Source organism: Anopheles darlingi, chromosome 3 (assembly GCF_943734745.1).
Source record: "Anopheles darlingi chromosome 3, idAnoDarlMG_H_01, whole genome shotgun sequence".
Taxonomy (NCBI): domain Eukaryota; kingdom Metazoa; phylum Arthropoda; class Insecta; order Diptera; family Culicidae; genus Anopheles; species Anopheles darlingi.
Window position 1 is genome coordinate 21,146,743 of NC_064875.1, and position 19,724 is coordinate 21,166,466.

At 45.4% G+C, this 19,724-nt stretch overlaps 2 protein-coding genes across 2 annotated transcripts; both read left to right on the top strand.

The window, feature by feature from the left end:
• The first annotated feature begins 9,380 nt into the window (after window positions 1-9,380).
• Window positions 9,381-10,302, top strand: LOC125955959 (uncharacterized). The gene is made up of 2 exons (XM_049687335.1): window positions 9,381-9,400; window positions 9,480-10,302. Exon 2 carries the CDS (start codon window positions 9,554-9,556, stop codon window positions 10,244-10,246), a length of 693 nt encoding a protein of 230 aa, XP_049543292.1. The 5' UTR covers window positions 9,381-9,400; window positions 9,480-9,553; the 3' UTR covers window positions 10,247-10,302.
• A 1,509-nt stretch (window positions 10,303-11,811) lies between these two features.
• Window positions 11,812-18,531, top strand: LOC125955965 (ADP-ribosylation factor-like protein 5B). Its single transcript, XM_049687345.1, has 6 exons — window positions 11,812-12,923; window positions 16,301-16,416; window positions 16,669-16,761; window positions 16,971-17,096; window positions 17,178-17,287; window positions 17,370-18,531. Exons 1-6 carry the CDS (start codon window positions 12,878-12,880, stop codon window positions 17,416-17,418), a joined length of 540 nt encoding a protein of 179 aa, XP_049543302.1. The 5' UTR covers window positions 11,812-12,877; the 3' UTR covers window positions 17,419-18,531.
• The last annotated feature ends 1,193 nt before the right edge of the window (window positions 18,532-19,724 follow it).

A 19,724-nucleotide genomic window follows, 5' to 3' on the forward strand; every position in this document is an offset into this window, starting at 1 on the left:
GATGATGCTGATGCTGATGATGAGCACCGCCAATGGGACGGTCTGCGATGATGATAATGCTCACTGGAATGTCGCTCATTCGCATGTGTGATGATGCCGTCGCCGTTGCTGCTTCTGCTGCTGCTGCTAAACGGCATAAAGCACACGGCGCCTTGATGACTCAGTAGTGATGGCCTTCGATCGATCGATCGTTTGGTTGGATCGATGTTTCAACCATTTCCTGCTGGGGGGGAGAACCGCAGAGCGGCTACTCTCACCATCAGCCCCATCAAAGCCAGATTCGATCGAGAGTCGAAGATTTATCGACCGACCGGCTCGATCGAAGGCCTTTCACGGACGGACGACGCGCCTAGCGGCCTAATGGACGCACGATGGCACGATGGGGCCTCGCACACTAATCGCATCGCAATCGGGAGGGAGGGTGCGGCCTTAAGATGGCAGCGCCTGGCAACCCGAAGCCGATTGTAAAACCTCGCAAATAAGGATTAGGCTGTAAAGATCTGCATTATCGGGGCCTTCTGCCGATGATGGGAAGGTCTCATCTCGCTCTCATCTGTTGATATGTTCGCATATGCAAATGGCGTCAACCGAGCTACCACTCCGCACACACACACACACACACACAGCATCCCCGGGGGCCGGCGTCTCATGACCTTTTTCCCGATTAGTGATCAACGATAGAACGCAACGCACGGAGGTAGTAGCTTTGGGAATGTGGAGAGAAGGCCCACAAGGCCAACCAGGTGATGCAGTATTTCGTAATGAGAAACGAGCAGTAGAGAGTGAGCGTGCTAAAGGAATGGCTCGTCTAGTGCCCAGCAAAGGGATTAGATACGGTGCAGGGAGAGAGACACCGAGAGAGGCCAATTTACCATTACTGGTGGGGGTAAAGATTGTTACCTGCAAGATGGAAAGTAAGTCTGTTAGAGTTCTCCAGTTCCGGGAAATGGCACCCCCTGTGTAAGGGAGGGCTAAAACATATTTCTCGAAATGAAATTCTAGATCCGCAATTCCATCTATGGGCGCAGGCCGCACCTTAGTTTGGAGAAGACTGTAACCATGGTCCATACTGCTACTAAAACGCTTTTGGCAGAAGCGATGCGAGATGCTGGGTGTCCCGTATAAATGTAGAACAAAAATCCGGGGAAAAAAGTAATGAATTCTGCTCTCGGCTTGATTCGTGGATACGAGAAAAATCCCACCACTGTGGAATGCTGGCTGGCTAGAGGAATTTAACGGAAAGCCATTAACGGTTTAAACGGAAATTCCTTTTTCGGTTAAAGGTCGCAGGAGCAGGCCGCGCCGCGTATCATAGCGAATTCGAACGGATGGCGACGTCAGGCGGCTCAAATGAGTAAGTGGAGGATGAATTTTTGATGTTTCGAATAATAGGATCTCGTATCATATTCTAGATTGAGATAAGTGATTTAAGGCGGGTATCGATCCCAGCGAAACGCTTTCTCCTATAAATGTAGAACACTTTTCACAAAGATTTAATTTTGTTGTTGAACACAAAAACGAGAATCTACCAAAGAATATGCCTTTGAAGTTTGAATCCTTTAACATACCGGTTGAAACTAAAGCGCAGTTTCTATTAGAATCTCTTCAAAGTTTCGAGAAGTGGAGAAAAACCTTTTGTTTTATGTACCAGAAGCTGTTCCATTGGCCGATTAGACTCATTAGATGAGTATCCAAACCAAAGATCATACAAAGAGTTACTAAAAATGTGTACATTCATTGCAAATGTTTAGTAACTGTAACATTCCAGTGGTGGAAAATGGATGTCGCAGTGCGAAAGTAGAATCCAAGGCAGACTATCGAAGACGGAAACAGCGACAAAGCGCCATTTCAGACATTATGCTTTTACGAGAATAAATTAAGGTGATGCCGGCGTTGAATTGTTTGAAGCAAGGCTGCACATCAAAGACGGATGTATTTCAAGTACATTAAGCACACAGAAGTTGTCTCTTCATCTACCACTTATGCTTTGAATGAAGCATTATTTACACTGCTCTTGAGATTTTGTGCCCGTCCATTTATCGTTCCATCTGTCGAGCATCTTAACTACGCATCTAGAAGATGAACAGTTTCGGAAGAAGATGTTGTTAAATAGTTTATCATCGTACGATACTAAATACTAAATGATAATGGTATTTGTACTCATTGATCTGCTTGGAATCATATTCCTCTAATAATCTAATTGATCCTAGAACTAAGGCCATGCAATGGTGTGCAAAATGTTATCTCTCTTCTTTTTCTTGTTGAAAAATAAACACAAACAGACACTATTGAGATCTATTTCTAATCTCAACCATGTTTGCTACATCTGTCAAGGTCTGTGGAAATGAAACTATGGGAAGTGAAAATTTAGAATCTTGTTATCAACATATTCGATATGAATCTTGTTATCAACATATTCGATGGTAAAAAAGACTTCTAAGTACTTAGATTTGGTACAGCCAAATCGTAATTTCAACTAAACACATCAGAAATCAATATCGAACTGTGCGACCGCGGGCAATACTTCTTTGAATAATAATTTCACTACATGAAACATTAAACATAGATAAATTGCCATGTCATCTCATTTATAAACAATTTTCACAAATTCATCCCGATCTTTCTGACTTGTCCACTCGGCGCGCAATGTACGACATGCTAGTGAATGGCGGACAGTGACACCGCGGCCGCTCTTATGGTTGTTCCATTTACATACAAACTGTGTGTTTAATAGGTTATGCCTTTGACCTGGAGAACTCCATTCAAACAACAGCCACAAACAACACCAACAACAGTAACAACCAGTGGCCCTAGAAGCAGCAGCAGCAGCAGGTAATTGAAAATGTAGCTCCCGAGACACGGGTAGGGGGAAATTCTGGCCAATGGTGAGGGGTGGTGAAGGTGGGCTCGAACCCGAGTGTAATTAGCCGGAAACAAGCGACGCTACTCTCACCGCGAGCGAGCGAACAAGCGTGGGCCAAGCATAGACGGGGGCACGTGACACACTGTGACACGCGCAAAAGGACAGCTCATTAAAAAAGCAAAACCAGCTCGCTCGGTCGCGCACCACCACTCGTCGACGTGACGTACTTATGTGTGTGTGTTCTAGGGCTCCCCTGGCACCGGCTCCCGGCCCCTGGTCCCCATTCAGGCGGGACGTCGAGCACCCGAGCGACCAAGAATTAAAATATAAAGCATCCGTTCTCGGCACCGGAGGGGTGGGTGGTGGGAACAAAATCAAAAAATCATTGCCATGCAATTTCCGGACGCCCGTGACTGCACCTGTCTGTCATGCTCTCCCATTCCCTCCTGAGGCCCGGCTGCTGGCTGCCTTTTTGAGGGGGTTCGGGGGACGAAACAAACAATTTTCCCTTTTCTTTTTTGGGTGACGCGAAAACAAGTGAACGAAGAAACAAACACTCGACGCGACACACTACTCGCGATACATTCAAATGGTGGCAATGGTGGTATAAAAAGGCAATTTTTTTTTTGGTTCCCTTTCCCTCTCTAAAACAAAAGGCAAAGTGTTATTGCCTGTGATTAACCGTTCTACTTGCACCGACGTCTATTGCGTCTACCTTTGCGTCTTCGACACCGTACCCGCGCCATCTCATCGTCACCATGGTCGTAGCTAGGCGGGAGAGGAGGGTACTGCATGCTCATCAACGCCCGTTTGCTGTTCAACATCGCTCCATCGCTCAACAAACTCACTCACTCGTTGCTGCTGCTGCTGCGTTGCGAAGCGAGATAAACCATGGAAAACGGGATGGATATGGTTCTCCTTGCAAAAGGGTACGTCACTCACGGGGCGCCGACCGGCAGCCATGGAAAAGCGCCGACCGGCAGCCATGACAGGGCGCGGGGGACACAACAGTTTCTGTCACTGTCTGTTTATTTTACAAAATTTAAACAAAGTGCATTCGCCGCACGATTGCAGCACACCGGAAGGGGTGTGGGCTGGGGAATCGGGGAATGTAACATACGATGCGTTGTCGTCCCCGTCGTCGTTCGGTTTCGGTTTCTTGGTAACGAGGTGTTTCATTACCGCGCATTGGGCCGCGTGAGGCGAATGTGCAGCGAGAATGATCCAAGTAAACAGGTCCCTTGTACAATGCTGGCGTCAGGTCGGTCACTAGGATGATGTGCATGTGCTGCTATGGTGTGCAATTGCATTTCATTTGTGTTTGAAGTTTAATCGAACCGACAACTTTCGCTGAAGAATGTATCTGGATGTATGTAATGTGTTGAAAATAGGAAAATCGCTATTTAAAGATTGAATGATGGGCAGCGAGGACATACTCATCCTAGTTAAGGACTAATAATGCCTTCCTTGGCTGATTGAAGGATCGTGACAGGAAACGCAGGAGAATGCATGCTCCAGCGGAGGGGCTCCAACAAATCTTCTTCTCTCTCTATCCCTTGGAAATAGACAAACATTTGATGCAAGAATTGGACCCAAGGACTAAGGTGCGAACACTTACCGGAGAAAGCAACGCTGCACCCAACGAGGTGTATATGGATCAAAAAATGGGGGGGGGGGGGGTGAGTCCGCAGAATGCAGATGAATTATGTTGCTTTGCGAACATAAAAATTACTCAGCGCACGGGGAAATTACTCCTGTTGCTGCTGCTGCTGTTGTTGTTGTTGTTGTTGCGGGTGGGTTGGTGGCATCATTCCCTCGTCATCCGCTTATCGTCAATCATGGCGCATCATGAATACATCGCTCTTTTGATTGCAGCATAATCCAGCGCTCACACATCGTATTATCGATATGATATGCCGCACACACGAGAATCGCACGATAATGTACTCCACCTTCATGCATCCCCCCTCCCTTTCCTCCTTCCCTCCCTTGGGCAATGATGTCAATCAGGACGAACGAGGCTATTGTTTTTGTTGGTTTTGCGTCCCGTTATCACCCTCCGCTGGGCGCCAGTGGGGTTACTGCCCCCCCCCCCCCTTCCCTTCCTCCTCCTTCTACCACCTCCCTATGCAGACCAGCGCTAACCAGCTCGGAAGGACATGTTGGTCGTCGCATGTAGTTTGACAAAATTTTAATTCATAAACCGCAGTGCGTCGTCACTGGACAACAAATAAGGCGGGTTGGGAGGAGGATAATCGTCCGGTACGGCCGAGCCATCTTCATTCAAGCGCATATCTCGCATGCTCGCCGGTCGGTTGTGTTTGCTGGATAAAAAAAAATCAAATATGTGCATCTCAAATTAGTTCCATCCTTTTCGGGGGTAACATATTTACAATTTTAGTGGTTAAAGAACCGATAGCATGAGCCGAACACTGAAACACTTCTGGAAAAGATGGGATAGGGCTAGCTGTTACATACCTAGTTCTTCCCTTTATACCCCACCCCCTCCCTCATCGACTTTCAGATAGCTAAAAACTAAATTTATCTTCATAAATGCCCCAAAAATGTACAAGCTTTTTTAGTTAAAAATTATTTAAAAAAAAAGAATAATAACTACAATCAATTTAATCGCGTGTTGAAGGGGGCAGCTGTTTAACCGCTAATTGAAAGATTTATCCCTAAAAGTATGCAATTGAAACCTGCACCCTGTTTTATGCTGTATATAACTCAAAATGCACTCCAAAAGCTCGGCAAAGCGTTAGCTTAAAAGCTACCCCATTGACAGAAGCTATATGTAACTGGGTCTGTTAATGCGTAATATACCAGTTGGCAGAACAATTTCGGGTCTCTTAAACAATAAGAGACCCGGTTGCATCCATTTTGTCAATGGGGTTGTCTGTGTCGGTTGCATCCCGCTTTCGTGCAAGTTTTATGCTCAAGGAAGATTGCGTGCGAGTGTGGATCCACTTCGACGTTTACAGTGACATCGTGAAATGTGATTTTTTGCCGCCAAACCGTAGTATCAGAAGGCACGATTTCCGACAATTGATTTTTCTCAAACATGAATCGAAAATCTGGTTCGCAATTACTTGCCTTTTTAGCTTCGGATAAATAAACTATAATCTTTTAATAATCATCTCCATCGTATAGTAGAGGCTTTTTTTAAAGGAGTATATATTTTCCCGGATAAAATAGTCCAGGAAAACAGATACTAAATAAAAATAAAATAGGAAAAAAAACATTAAATGCACCGTTCCCGGCAAAATATTGCTATTTTTTTAGCTGTAATGAAGATGTGGAGTGCCCGAAGGTATGGTGGCATTTAATCGATCTTCAAAAGGACTAAAAGGGCTTAAGACAGACGTTTTCATACCAAAGCAAACTTTTCTTTCGAAAATCAAAAAAGGTAAAACCAAATTTCAATTCGAGATTCCTTTATTACATTCCCTCATGATGCTCTTCTGCACTATTACTACATTCATTTCGTGCAACTCGATCGGTGGCTCACTCAGGGGGATTGATATCCTTCGTCAAACTGAACTGCTGCTCACGTAAAGCCGCCCACGTCACGGTGGTATCCTGATACTTCATCACCTGCGCAGGCTTAGGAGACGATGGTGAGGGATAATAATCATCCTTATAGCAAAGCACGGTGTAAGTATAAATGCGATGTTCGATCCCATCGTACGGGATGTACAAACATCCATGTGGAGGATAAATCCGCCCTGGTGTCAATGTACCATTGATAAATGCTCGCCCCATGTAGAGGGGACTACCATCAGCTATGTTACCCATTCTAACGGCATTTGATGGAACGCTTCCGTTTTTTCCGTAAAGCTGTAATGCTTTTACTGCTAAAACTAGTGCAGAATAGCCTCGTATCAGCATTTATATGTTTCATGCAAAATTGCAAAAACTAAAATTCAAACATATATTCATTTCACTCAGATACTATTAATCAGCTTAGTAAACAGCTTGTTGACAACTCACGTGCATTCCAAGTTAGTTGCATTCATGCATTCCATAAGCGGTTAGTTCCATTTAGGCTCATACTCATTATTCATTTCCGCTGAATGTGTAACTGCGTTGTCCATCACGACTGACGATATTCAGCATCACTTAAAGATGAAGAGAAGTGGAACTTTGAAAATGAAATAAAATGAAAAAGTAGGATAGTAATTAGAATTTCTATTACATTATTTGGTTAATGTAAATGTAAATTTAATAGTATAACTTACCACGGAGGAAATTATACACGAATATTTGGATTTCTGTGAATTCTATTCGATCACGCCTTATCGATCAGACCGATTGACCGATTTTTCCAGTGTTCTGAGTTGCAACTATATCGTTTCTTACGACAGCATCGGAAGGCGACGTGAATGTAAACCGACGAGCAGAAGTAAAAGCAGACGCTCAGACGAAATTCGAGCCAGCTGATTGGTCCCAACTAAATCCTGAACCATCAGATTGTTCATCGAAAGGAATTAGCGACGCGTTCGGTTGAAAATTCTTCGAAATTCTACAACGCCTTTTATTTCACTTCTTATTAGCGAGTACATTTCTCTTTTGATGTGGGAAATTCCGATATTCAACTGCAACGGCAGTCAAAATATGTAGCGCAATCTTCGCTTCGTCAGCCAGAAGTGTTTCCGACAATTCGTGGACTAATTCGTGCTTATACTCATGTATATCATTGGATTTATGAATGGCTTATTGATTTGCATGAAGGTCGCGACATAATCTGCATGTTAAGATTGGAAAGCTGCTTTCAGCCGATCTGCAAAAGCTGCCATTATCTCCTGGATATCCTGGGTTTGACCGCTACCACCCTTCGATTCGTCACTAATTAATTTGCACTCGACGAACTCCGGATTCTTCAGATTAGGGAACTTGTCCTGCAGTCCCAGAAGTTGTTTTGACTCGAGTTGACAATGCTGGAATCGCAAAGTGTGCAGCCGACGCATAGGCGCCTTCATTTCGAGGAAAAACGATTGTGTGAATTGGCCATGTGAGAAAACGAGCACCTCCAGTTGTTCGAGTGAGGGTAAGGCGTTTAGGACACTAGTTGATAACGGCGCGGGATAACACGCCAAACGCAGTTCCGTCAACTGCGTTAAATTCCGCGCGATAATTTCCATTAGGCTTTGTTTGTTGTCACCAGTGATATGCACTCCAAACTTCTTAATCGTCTTACTAAGGCTCAGCAAAGTAATAGGCATCAAATGGGTGAATCCCAGATCGAGTTCCTCCAGCAAGGTTAGCTTCGACAAGTCCAAAAACACATCATGCTGCATATTGATTAAATAAAAAGATAGCCGACGAAGCTGGGTGAGCCTAGAGAGCTCATCCAACAGATGTCGACGTGAAAGAACCAGCTCCTTAGAAAAGCGCACCTCGATTAATGATGGTAATGCGTTACACATGGCAAGGAAGATACCATCCGTTACGGGAATATCCCACTCAATTTTCACTACATTCGGTATGCGGCGAAAGAAGGATTGACCAACTGATTGCCAGCTCTCCACTATTACCGACAGATGCTGTAGCTTGGCGAGCACAAGGGATTCTCCATCACCACCGTCCGGTAGAATAAGTCCGCTCAGTGCGCCTTTGAATACTTTCAATTCCGGCATATCAATCGTGTACTTATATTTGCAGTACATCGTCAGCTCCTGGATTGATCTGCTTCGAATCAACGGTATGTTCTCTTGCCGAATGTCCTGGTAATTCTTATGACGGACGGTGATCACGTCCAATGCACCTAGCGATCGAAGCTGGGTCATCGACGGAATCGCATCAATAACCGTGAGAAACAGAGTTGTCATTGAAGCGTTAATGTAATTAAGATACAGCGCGTACATGTTGCTAGTATGTTTCGGGTGAAGAATATTCCAAATCGGCTCGGCATCTTGTTCCATACCTTCCATTATAACAAACCAAAAATTACGATAGCGTCGATCTGTGTGCGCTAGTTCTTGCGCCTTTGGCAACAGTGAATTTGTTACATTTATCTTTAAAGCTGCATAACTGAATGCACTTATATTGACCTGGAATCGTTGCACATATTCACTATGGAAAATGATGTTGTTCCAACGCTTACAGGTGCGCGAAGCATTTTTTACATTCATCTCATCCAGACGATCAAACACCATGCACAGCACCTACACCGTAGAAATCGATTAGAAATTGTGGGCTGGAACACCGACACCAAATTTCACTACAACGTACCTCGTTTGGTAATAACTCCGTATAATTCCGCTCCAATGCCATGATTTCCAGCAAGAACACACGCTCTAAAATCCTAGTTTTATTAGATTTGGTAAAAATCAGAAAAAATCTTCCACAACACGTTACTTTGTGCGGAATATTTTTTCAGCGCGCTATTTTTACTTGCCTTCGACCGTACGGATTTTGACATCTCTTTCCGTTTCTTGAGGAAAGAGCGAGTAAACCAGATGTTTTTTGCGCCGTATAAGCGAGATGTGTAGTTTTTGCAAAACTGATTCCAGGAAATTTTTTGCTTTGTGAGCTCTGGTAATTATTCCCTGAAAGAGTGGTTGGAGTGGATTTTCAAAGAACCCGCATCAAAACCAAATCGATCTCGTCTTTGCAGCTTTAATTTTCATCATTGCAGCCACCAGATCACGTTTTTTACTAGTGCCGAACCAACTACGTGAGAACAATAAGATGTCAGGTGAAACAGAAAGTTTATCTAATAGAGTAGATGCGCTTTTTGAATGTTTGAATACAGTGCAAGCCCATATAAAGCGTGAAGATTTGAAGAACAAACCTGGAATGGTAAAAATTTTTGAGGAGATGCTTCAGCAAACACTTACAGAAGCGCTAAGTTTGCTGCCACAACTTGAAACCTCGAGGCACAACATGTATGAGAGAAAAATTTTTATGAACAGTTATGTAGATGCATGCTCTCTGCTGGAAGTTCGTAAGGAGGAATTGAAGAAATCTGTAGAGGCGATCACGCCATCGACGAGTTCCGTGAAACAGGATAACGGTGCTAAGTCACCCGGGAAGAACACCATCAACAAGATCAACAAGAAGGGAATGGTATTCCTTGCCCAGTTTCGCAATATTCTATCGTTCGAAAGCTGCCCACAGCAGACGAAATCCGATCGTATCCTGCGGCTCGTCGAAGAGATCGAAAAGGCCATTGACACCGCACGTGTGATCGCCGGTGAAACTGATGAAGAGGACAACTCGTTACTAGCCAATGGATTTCTAGTATCGTTAGCAATGAGCAAGTTGGACGAGGATACTCGAGCGGAGGTGATGAAGCACCAGGACCCTAGCATCATCCCGACCTGGACGGTTTTTCGTGAGCAGCTGATGCGTTTGACGAAGGATATCAATCCCCCTGAGTGAGCCACCGATCGAGTTGCACGAAATGAATGCAGTAATAATGCAGAAGAACATCATGAGATAATGTAATAACGGAATCTCGAATTGAAATTTGGTTTTAGCTTTTTTGATTTTCGAAAGAATAGTTTGCTTTGGTACGAAAACGTCTGTCTTAAGCCCTTTTAGTCCTTTTGAAGATCGATTAAAGGCCACCATACCTTCGGGCACTCCACATCTTCATTCCAGCTAAAAAAATAGCAATATTTTGCCGGGGACATTGGTTTTTTTTATTCTGCTCATGAAAAAAATCCCCTGCTATGCGATGGAGATCATTATTAAAAGATTATAGTCTATCCAAAGCTAAAAAGGCAAATAATTACGAACCAGATTTTCGATTCATGTTTGAGAAAAATCGATTGTCGAAAATCGTGCCTTCTGATACTACGGTTTGGCGGCAAAAAATCACATTTCACGATGCCACTGTAAACGTCAAACTGGATCCACACCAAGGCAAGGTACTTTAAAAAGACAGGTAGCATCTTAACCGCTTTGACAGGTCACCATTTTGAATTTGTTTGACATTCATAGGAGGGCGCTTTTATAAACAAAACCACGTGAGTTTCAAGAAGAAGAAGAAGAAGATGTGGGCAAGTTTGGTGGTTTTATCAGGGAAAGTACCTGATTTCACTCTTTTTCGAATGTTTAAATGATTCATCTCTCTATTTAAGATCATTCGAGCGACCGAGTTGTGTTTTACAGCGAGTGAGCACGGTCCAGGAACGCTAGCAAGCTCTTGTTCAAGGCGGGTGGCAAGACCTACGGACCGATACCATATTGAAACACTAGGAAGAATTTTGAGAATATTTGCATAAACTTTAACTTTCGTACCACTTTTCGTGAATTTGAACTGTCGTAATACCACAGAAAAGCGAAAACAGCTCCGAAAAGAGCGTTCCCGAAGTAAACATCCCAACATCCCGTGAATGTCAAACTCTGAAGTTTTTTCTAAAATAAATTCGGGGATTTGTTCTAGATAAAGCTACCTGTCTTTTTAAAGTACCTTGCACCAAGGTGTTTTAAATAGGAAGGTGGTTTCTTAGCCGCTTTGACTGGTCGCCATATTGGTTGTAATTGACGTTCGTGCTGCAAGAAACCAGCGTGCGTTTGAAGAAGAAGAAGAAGAAGACACGGACAAATGGTACTATGGGACAAATGGACTATGGTTTTATCAGGCATAGGTGCCTATTCCCGTCAGGCGTTACTTGACGCCTCAGTCGTGTTCAACGATTTTTTAGGTTCGTCGATTATTTTCCCGAACAGAATGTCTGCTGTCACCAGCATAAAAGCGATCGCCTGGGTGATATCCTTAGGCAATAATGAACTTCTTGTTCATTTTCGGGTTCATTATCGACTAAGGAAATCACCCAGGCGATCGCTTTTTTTGCTGATGACAGTATAGGCGTTTTGTTCGGGAAAATAATCGACGAACCTAAAAAATCGTTGAACACGACTGAGGCGTCAACTATAGTTAATGTGGACCCGGCGGCATCATCACAGACGTCAAAAACGTCATCTGAAACGTCAATCGTGCGAGGCAAAAAGAAAAGAAAAAAGGCGAAACGAAAGCAAAAAAGTGTACGCGTATGGAACAGGGCCGAGTGGTATATTGCGATAATCGACTATTATTCTACTATTTCGCTGGCCAGCAAAACCGGGACAGTGTAGCGAGTATTTTCCGAACAAACTCCCACCGTTTGCGGAACGTGTACCCGTGTGTTGTGGCGAAGCGGACAGGTGTTGTTTAGCAGAAAACTCTGCTCCTTTTTTCGCTCTGGTCCTCGGTTATCACGGTGATAATCGTCGTCTTCGTCCTCGTCGTAAAAGTTGCCCGTGTGGTTCGGTAACCCGTGTGGCAACAAGGTGGTGGTGAGGCTGGTTATCCGCGGGGGTCACGGGTGCTCGTTGCCAACCTGTCCACCTGGAGCAGCTGTGCAAAGGTTGCTGAACGACCGTGAATGCTCGTGAAGGACTATCACGACGGCCACCTACCTCTAGGAAATATTGGCGACGAGCATTTTGCCTTCGTTCCCTCCTGCCCCAGACCAAACACAACTCGTATGCCTACTCGTTCACCGCGGATCGAGTGCGTAAGCGCGCGAGTAAACAACAATTAGAGTGAAAACGGCCCCCGGAGAAAGAAAGCCAAAGTCGATCGGCCAGCAACAACACAACAAAATACACTTTCGCTTCGCTGGCGACGGCCGGGATTCGCATCGGCAACGGCGGACAATCCAAGGTGGCGGTGAAAAGCGAAAAGGAAAGCTCGGTTCCCTCGTTTTGCGTGTGTCGCTTGTCGAGCTCAGGCTGTTGCAGTAGTGTGTGGATTTGAATGAAGAAAAAGTGCAACAACCAAGTGTGCTAATTGGCGGGGACGTCCGCCTAGTGATAGAGGAATGGCGTTGTAGACACCTAGTCCGTGAGTGAGGGAGTGGTGATTCCTTCGCGTGCACCTGAAACCGGAGAAGGAGATCCTCAAGGAGGACACATTCTTGTTTACACAACTGTCACCATCATCCCAGCGGCGGAATCTTTTCGGCGGTAATACAAAGAACAAAACACGGAAGCTGCATCTCCTGTGCGACCAACGACGCCGTCATGGGGCTGCTGTTCGCCAAAATATGGAGCCTTTTCGGCAACGAAGGTATGTACACACCTTGGACAGGAGGGCACACAACACAACAACGCAGTAAAAGGAAGAGTTCATTGGCCCACTTTGATGCCGTGTTGGTTGGTTGTTGCACCTTCTTACGTTCGCGGTTGCCCTCCACACCGCAACCTCCTCATCATTTCCGTTGCCACAAAGTGAAAGGTCTATGGTCTCGATCACGGTCATCATCCTCCTCCTGCGCCAACCCACCACCCACCAAACCATCTCGAACAGCTTCGTGCTGCTCCGGTTTGTTTTGTCCCACAGCGTTTCTTTTCCAGCATCATCATCATCATCATCACCACCGAGTCTCTATGCTGCTGCTGCTGCTGCTGCTGTTGTAATGGTTATCAGTCAGATGAATGACTTCGCAGTCCCACCTCTCATGTTCCCCTCCCACCCGCTGAGAGAGTCCTTCGTTGCTTATCATGTTGATGTTGTTGGACCACGGCGGTAGTCAACATGTAGCGAGCGCTCGTGGAGGGCTTCCGTTTGAAGGCAAAGAGTGCTGGGAAAGGTGTGCTGGTATCTACAACCACACCACCACTCGCCCATGTACCTGATAGTGGCTCGTGGAATGGATTATTAAAATGCCGTTTCTCTTTGCGTTAGACGCAATGGCTGCTTCGCCACCGAGCGCCAGCCAGGCAAATGAAAATGAGATTGACTAATGGATTACTAAACGCTTCTTTTAGCCACCGCTTCGAAATATCAACACCGTGATCCGTAAAGCGCGGCTAGTCACTAGTTGGCCCAAGGAATCGACGCAACGCGCACGGTCTACTCCGATTCAACAGGTTTCCGCGCGCGAGGCTCACATTCCGGCAATTCGCTTCTCACGAGAGCGCACAGCTGCCAAACGATCGTAGCACACCGCGTAGCGGTTCTGTGGCTTTAACCGTACGCGCCGTCGTTTCTTCGCTCCTTTGATTTTGCTCCGTGGGGCTCAATGAGCAAAGCTAACTTTAAAACGTTTCGAAGGTCAATGTTTTGAAAGTGAAACCGCTCGTTTGCTCGCTGACTGGTTCGCTGGCTGGCTAGCTGGCTCGTTGCCCCAAAATATGTTGGTCACTCCGGTCACGATGTCCGCATCCCCCACGCCAGGGGTGTGGTGGTTGTTGTGTTGTTGTGCGTCATGCTCCATTTGCTTTCTTCGATTTTAAAACGTTAAGTGGTCATTTTCGTTTCTTTGTCTCTCCTCCATGCGGTACCACTCGAGATTGTCATCCTCTGCGGGCTGCAGCATGGCTGTCTTGGCTCAAATCAAACGCTTCTCCAGTAGCTAACGACTCGTCTAGGAGGGCTAGGAGAGACCGCGCAATCAGCAAAAAACGTGATTTACTGTCAGAGAATAAGAAGCTAGATAGAAGGCTGTGCTGTGCGCGTGGCCTGCTGCGCTCGCTGCGATCAATGTGGCAAACGCTATTCACTTACTGCCAATGCTATGAGATATGGACTATGGTTTGATGAGGGGTCTGGAAGAAGATAGTTTTGATCTGACGGCGGTAGGTAACAGCTGCTGTCGCTGCCGGAATCGCTTAACCGCGCAATGGATGTCAATACAGTATAGAGTAAATATATTTGCGCGTTACTGCTGATTTATAACAACACCGCTAACGAGGTGAGGCAGGACCACTTTCCCTGTGGCCAAATCGTGACACTACATTCCCGCCACCCGGGGGGCAAGCAAGCAAGCTCATGGAAACGTGGTTTGCATGTGCAAACCATCCTCCCCGCCCCCAGATCACCACCGTGAGACCGTGTGTCGTTTGCACGTGTCCGGCAAGCAAAGAAGCTCGTTAGCTGGTGCAGCGCACCAGTCAAACAAGAAACAGTACCCCTCGATACGTTCCGTCGCAGGATCGTGTCGAGCCGCGGCAGCTTCACTGACCGTTTTCCTATCCACGTGTGGCGTGATGTATGTCGTGCTGCGCCTGGAAGGAAGCAACCTTGCCCCGGCACTGCGATATCGATCTGTTGCTGAAGTAGGCCGTCACCTCAGGTTTTCAGGCCTACTAGACTAATCTGATTGCTTAAAATTGCGTCAACCAATGCGAGTAACCAACCGAACTCTCATCTGTGTTTACAGTGGGATGCAATGTGCCAAAGGCCCAAAAACACCCGTTCGGTCATGCGTGGGATAATCGACAAACCGTACGAGAGAGGGTGAGCGAGATTCAGTTCGGATAATGTCACGGTCGATCGACCATTACGGGGGCACACACACACTCCGGGGGTGGTAAGGGAGGGTTGTTCAATGGATCGTACATCGGGGGTTAGGTTGATCGTGGCTCACATTCACCATATGAGATTGACTCCATCCAGTTTCCTAAATTGTCGCACCAACACTCCTTCGGTTCAGCGCTCTGGAATGTAGTGTAACCAGCGTACTTTAGCTTTAATTGACAATTATGGCCACAGGGGGGAGGGGAGTGATGCGGCTACTGCTGCTGCTGTTTGCCTTGCTTGGAATGTTGTACCACCATAAACTCACACCCGCTGCGATGGTGCCGGCTTTAGGGGCTGTACGGTGAATGCCCCTCCGTTCATACCAGGGCTAGCCTGGAGCAAACCCCGAAAGGGTAAATTCTCTGTTACATGATATGGTCCGGTGAGCTAATCCGATCTCTTATAGCACGCGTTTGGCCATTGGATCTTAGGTGGTACAGGTATAGTGCCCGTACTGTGGCCTATGATATCAGAGCAGAGACATATATATCTCTGTTAGCATTATGATAGGAGTGAGATGTTCTGCATGTGTACACACAGACACACTCGTATATGCCTTCAAAGGTAAGGAGGTCTGTGGAATACGTGACCGATTTCCGTTTAATATTGTTACAAGCGTTGTGTTTCTACATATCGTAAATTGCTCGGTTTTACGACGCGCGTACGTGCTAATTAGTCACACGGCACCGCCGCCCCAGCGGTCGATGATATTTTGTCGTCACTGACGCTGAAGCACACGGAAGAAAACGGTTTTACGGTCCGTTTGCTACTAATTCAAACCGGTCAGTTATGCAACCCAAAACAAGCTGGAATGTAGGTGATGAGGATGGCCCTTTAATGTTTGTAAAACTACTCTGAAGGCAGGATCGAGGAATGCGGACAAACGTGATCAATCCCGAAATGCCACAAATCGTTTCGTTAGAGGGTTTCGAATGTGGTTTTATTGCATTCCCGAGGTTATCGTTGTTATGCGTGGTAACTATGCTGCGTGCTTTCGATCATAGTAGCGTTGGTGCAGTAATGTCTAGCTCGAAACATTAGATAAGAATGAAATGAAACGCCTTTCTATATTCTATTAAAACGCAAATCTTTGTTTTTCAACGCTCTAATCGTATTTTTTTCTTTTCTCATCTTTGCTTCAGAACACAAACTAGTCATGGTGGGACTGGATAACGCTGGCAAAACGACCATCCTCTATCAGTTCCTGATGAATGAAGTCGTCCACACGAGCCCAACGATCGGATCGAACGTGGAAGAGGTACGTACGATTATCGGCTCCTGTGTTTCGCTATTTCGCGCCACGACCAAACGGAGACAGAACGCACAGCATAAACACCAGCCACGAAGTCACGCGAAATGTGCTGACAATAAGCGGCTTATCGGTGGCGTCTCATGCATGCGAAACCAAACTCATGACTCATAAGTATGTATTGTACTTTGTTCTTTTCGTTTCCGCCGCTGTTGTTGCTGCTGCTTGACCCTTTGGCACCGAACATACTTACCGATGCAGATCGTGTGGAAAAACATACACTTTCTGGTGTGGGATCTGGGTGGACAGCAAAGTTTACGGGCGGCATGGAGCACCTACTACACGAACACGGAGGTAAGCCAAAGGAGTTAGCTCCATTCCTTTGCCGTGGCTCACGTGCTGCACGTGATCTAGTTTGCCTTACCGGATGCTACGCGCAAGTTTTTCATCCTCTCTTTCTCTCTCGTGCTGCAGCGATATAAATAGTTTGCGCCCGGTCTACCGACGAAGGATAATAATGTATTTCTTTTCGTTTTTTCCGCTTCCTTGCCACGTTTCTCTAGTTCATCATCATGGTAATAGACTCGACGGATCGGGAGCGGTTAGCGGTGACACGTGAAGAGTTGTATAAAATGCTGCAGCATGAAGACTTAACCAAGGCCAGCTTACTGGTTTACGCCAACAAGCAGGTGCGTTTTGGGCATGGGGAGTATGGGCATAAAGGTGCAATAGGATGCATTCAATAATATAACCATTTTCTTGCTCTACAGGATCTAAAAGACTCGATGAGTGCAGCTGAAATTTCCAAACAACTAGACCTCACCTCAATCAAAAAGCACCAATGGCACATACAGTCCTGCTGTGCGCTAACGGGCGAAGGGTAAAGAACAGTACAAGAGAAGGAGAGAGCGAGAGTGCAAACACTAACTTCATCATTTCGTTCCATGAACCCTACCATGTAGGCTCTATCAAGGACTGGAATGGATAGCACAGCGAATTAAGAAGAAATGACACCGACCAGAGTAAAGCTGCTGCTGACGATGCATCTCGGGCATCCGGTTTCCCTTTAGCGTCTCCTCTAGCAAGGCACTGGTTCTGGTACTGGATTCCGTTCCGTTCCAGAACCTCGCGCCATATCGCCATCGGGTGCGCTACGAATTGTAAATGTTAATCAGGCATAGCAGGATCAAGGCGAGAGAACCGTTCAGAATCGTTGCAAAATGTAAGCACACTACACATACATACACACTACTCAATCGTTACTCAACTCATCTCGCAATGATCGCGCGAGGCTGATAGCGACGTGTTGTCCTACTGAAAACGGTGAACCAATATGGATCAGTCAAACCCAGAAGAGACAGAAGAGGAGGAGGAGCATAAGGTGTTGTCCGTTTCATCGAAATCAATTTCTTAGCTATTAAGAGCAGTCAACCTTCTGTTTCCCATCGTTTGCCTAGGCTTTTCCAATGACGAGAGTCTCGGTAGGATCGCTTGTGTGTCTGTGAATGCGAAATGCATATAACCGATGTGGGCAGCACCGGAGAAAACATGATTGTGGTAAGCTAGCATTACAGAACAACGATTAATGATAACGGTTATACTACTGCCACACTCAGTGGCCAGTAGATTGATGGAGCAGAGTCGAACTAGTGGGGGTCCGTAAGTCTTCTTGAGCATTTTAATGTAAAAACAAGTGTATGTTTTACTGCACCTCCTCTCCAAGGAAGTAAAAATCAGGCATTACTGCTCTGCATGTGGAAACCGCTCTAGTATGGTAGTATTTTCTTAGTTTTAACTCTTCATTTACTAATTACGTAGATAATGAGAAAGTGTGTGCGTGTGTGCGTGCGCGCGCGTGCACTCGAGAGAATTGTAAATTGTGTGTACAAGTGGGCACCGAGTGTAGAATCGTGAGAAGGAATATATAAGTAGCTTGTTGACTGTTGACTGACGCGTCAGGTGGAGATGGTCTAGGGAGGACATAACCAATGTAAAGATTTGTGCAGACGAGGGCTCGCAAACCAGCACCACCACCAACACTGTTGAGCGCAGATAAGGTAGGTGAGGCGTTAAGATGAAGGTATACTTACAATGTTAGTTAAATAAAACTGTAACAAAAGCAAACATTTAAAAGATTGTCCACCCAAATCTAGGACGTGCGGCGTGTGGGTTACTTATTTTCTCGGTAATTGCCGGTGATAAGATCACAGAAACAGCGTGATAGTGATAAGATATGGGGTTGCAGGTCTATGTCTTTTTGATTCTTCAATTTCCTTACAGGTGACATGCAATTAATTTAATTGGGTTTTGATTAGCTTTCAGACGAATTGGACCAGATAATAATCGCTATTCGTGGAAGCTGTCTAGGCCGTTGGATTGTTTTGAAGCAATCATGCCATCAACATAAATGAAACGGTATTTATCGAGTTCCGATCGGTTTGTATTATTAACTTATCAAGTAATTTTATACCCCTTAATTTCTCAATACTTTTAGGATTATTCCTGATGATTAAAATAATAGTCTCAACAAATTGAAAACTTCTCCAAAGGTATCTGGTAAATGATATGCGCAATCAGCGTTCAATATTTTAAAGATATCGGTTGGTAGTAATTTGCATTCCCAAATTTTGAAATTCAACCAACGTTGAATTTGGGCTGCTTATTCTGTGTGGTTTTTTTTAAAACTTTATTAAACTGATTGATACAAGAATTTACCGCAATATTCTTGAGAAGTTTATCATTCAGAGAGAACTGTAAAATATTCTTGTAAAAATGTATACGTATACTTACCCCTGATAGAACGCTTAGTGAACCCCGATTTAAACAGCGTGTAGGAAAGTTTCACGGTGCGTAGGACAGTTCCGGGGATCTTCTTTCGTTAAGTTTCGTTAAAATTCGAAATATCCGTTACATTCGCAGGCATAATGGACACAAGAACACAAGCAGGTCTCACACTTCCGGCATTCCATTCCATCGCCGGTAAGACGAATCGATTTTACTTTATTGATCGGTTTTAACCATTCGACACCGATCGTTTGCCAGCCGCCGGCGCATCGGCCACGATTTCGGTTCCAGTAATTCACCTGCAACAACATAGATTACCCTTCCGTACCGCTCTAAGTGTGTGTGTGTGTGTGTGTGGGCGCCGGTCCTCCTCCGTGTTTTCTCTTTTATGTGCTAGCGATATTATGTACAGCTTATCATCTCCTGCCTCAAATCCAACGCTTCCTCTAACATGTACGCACGTACGCGTACACACTGTTCGAAGAAACTGTTATACGGTAACCTGGTAACGCACGTGGCTAGTGCGGTGTTCT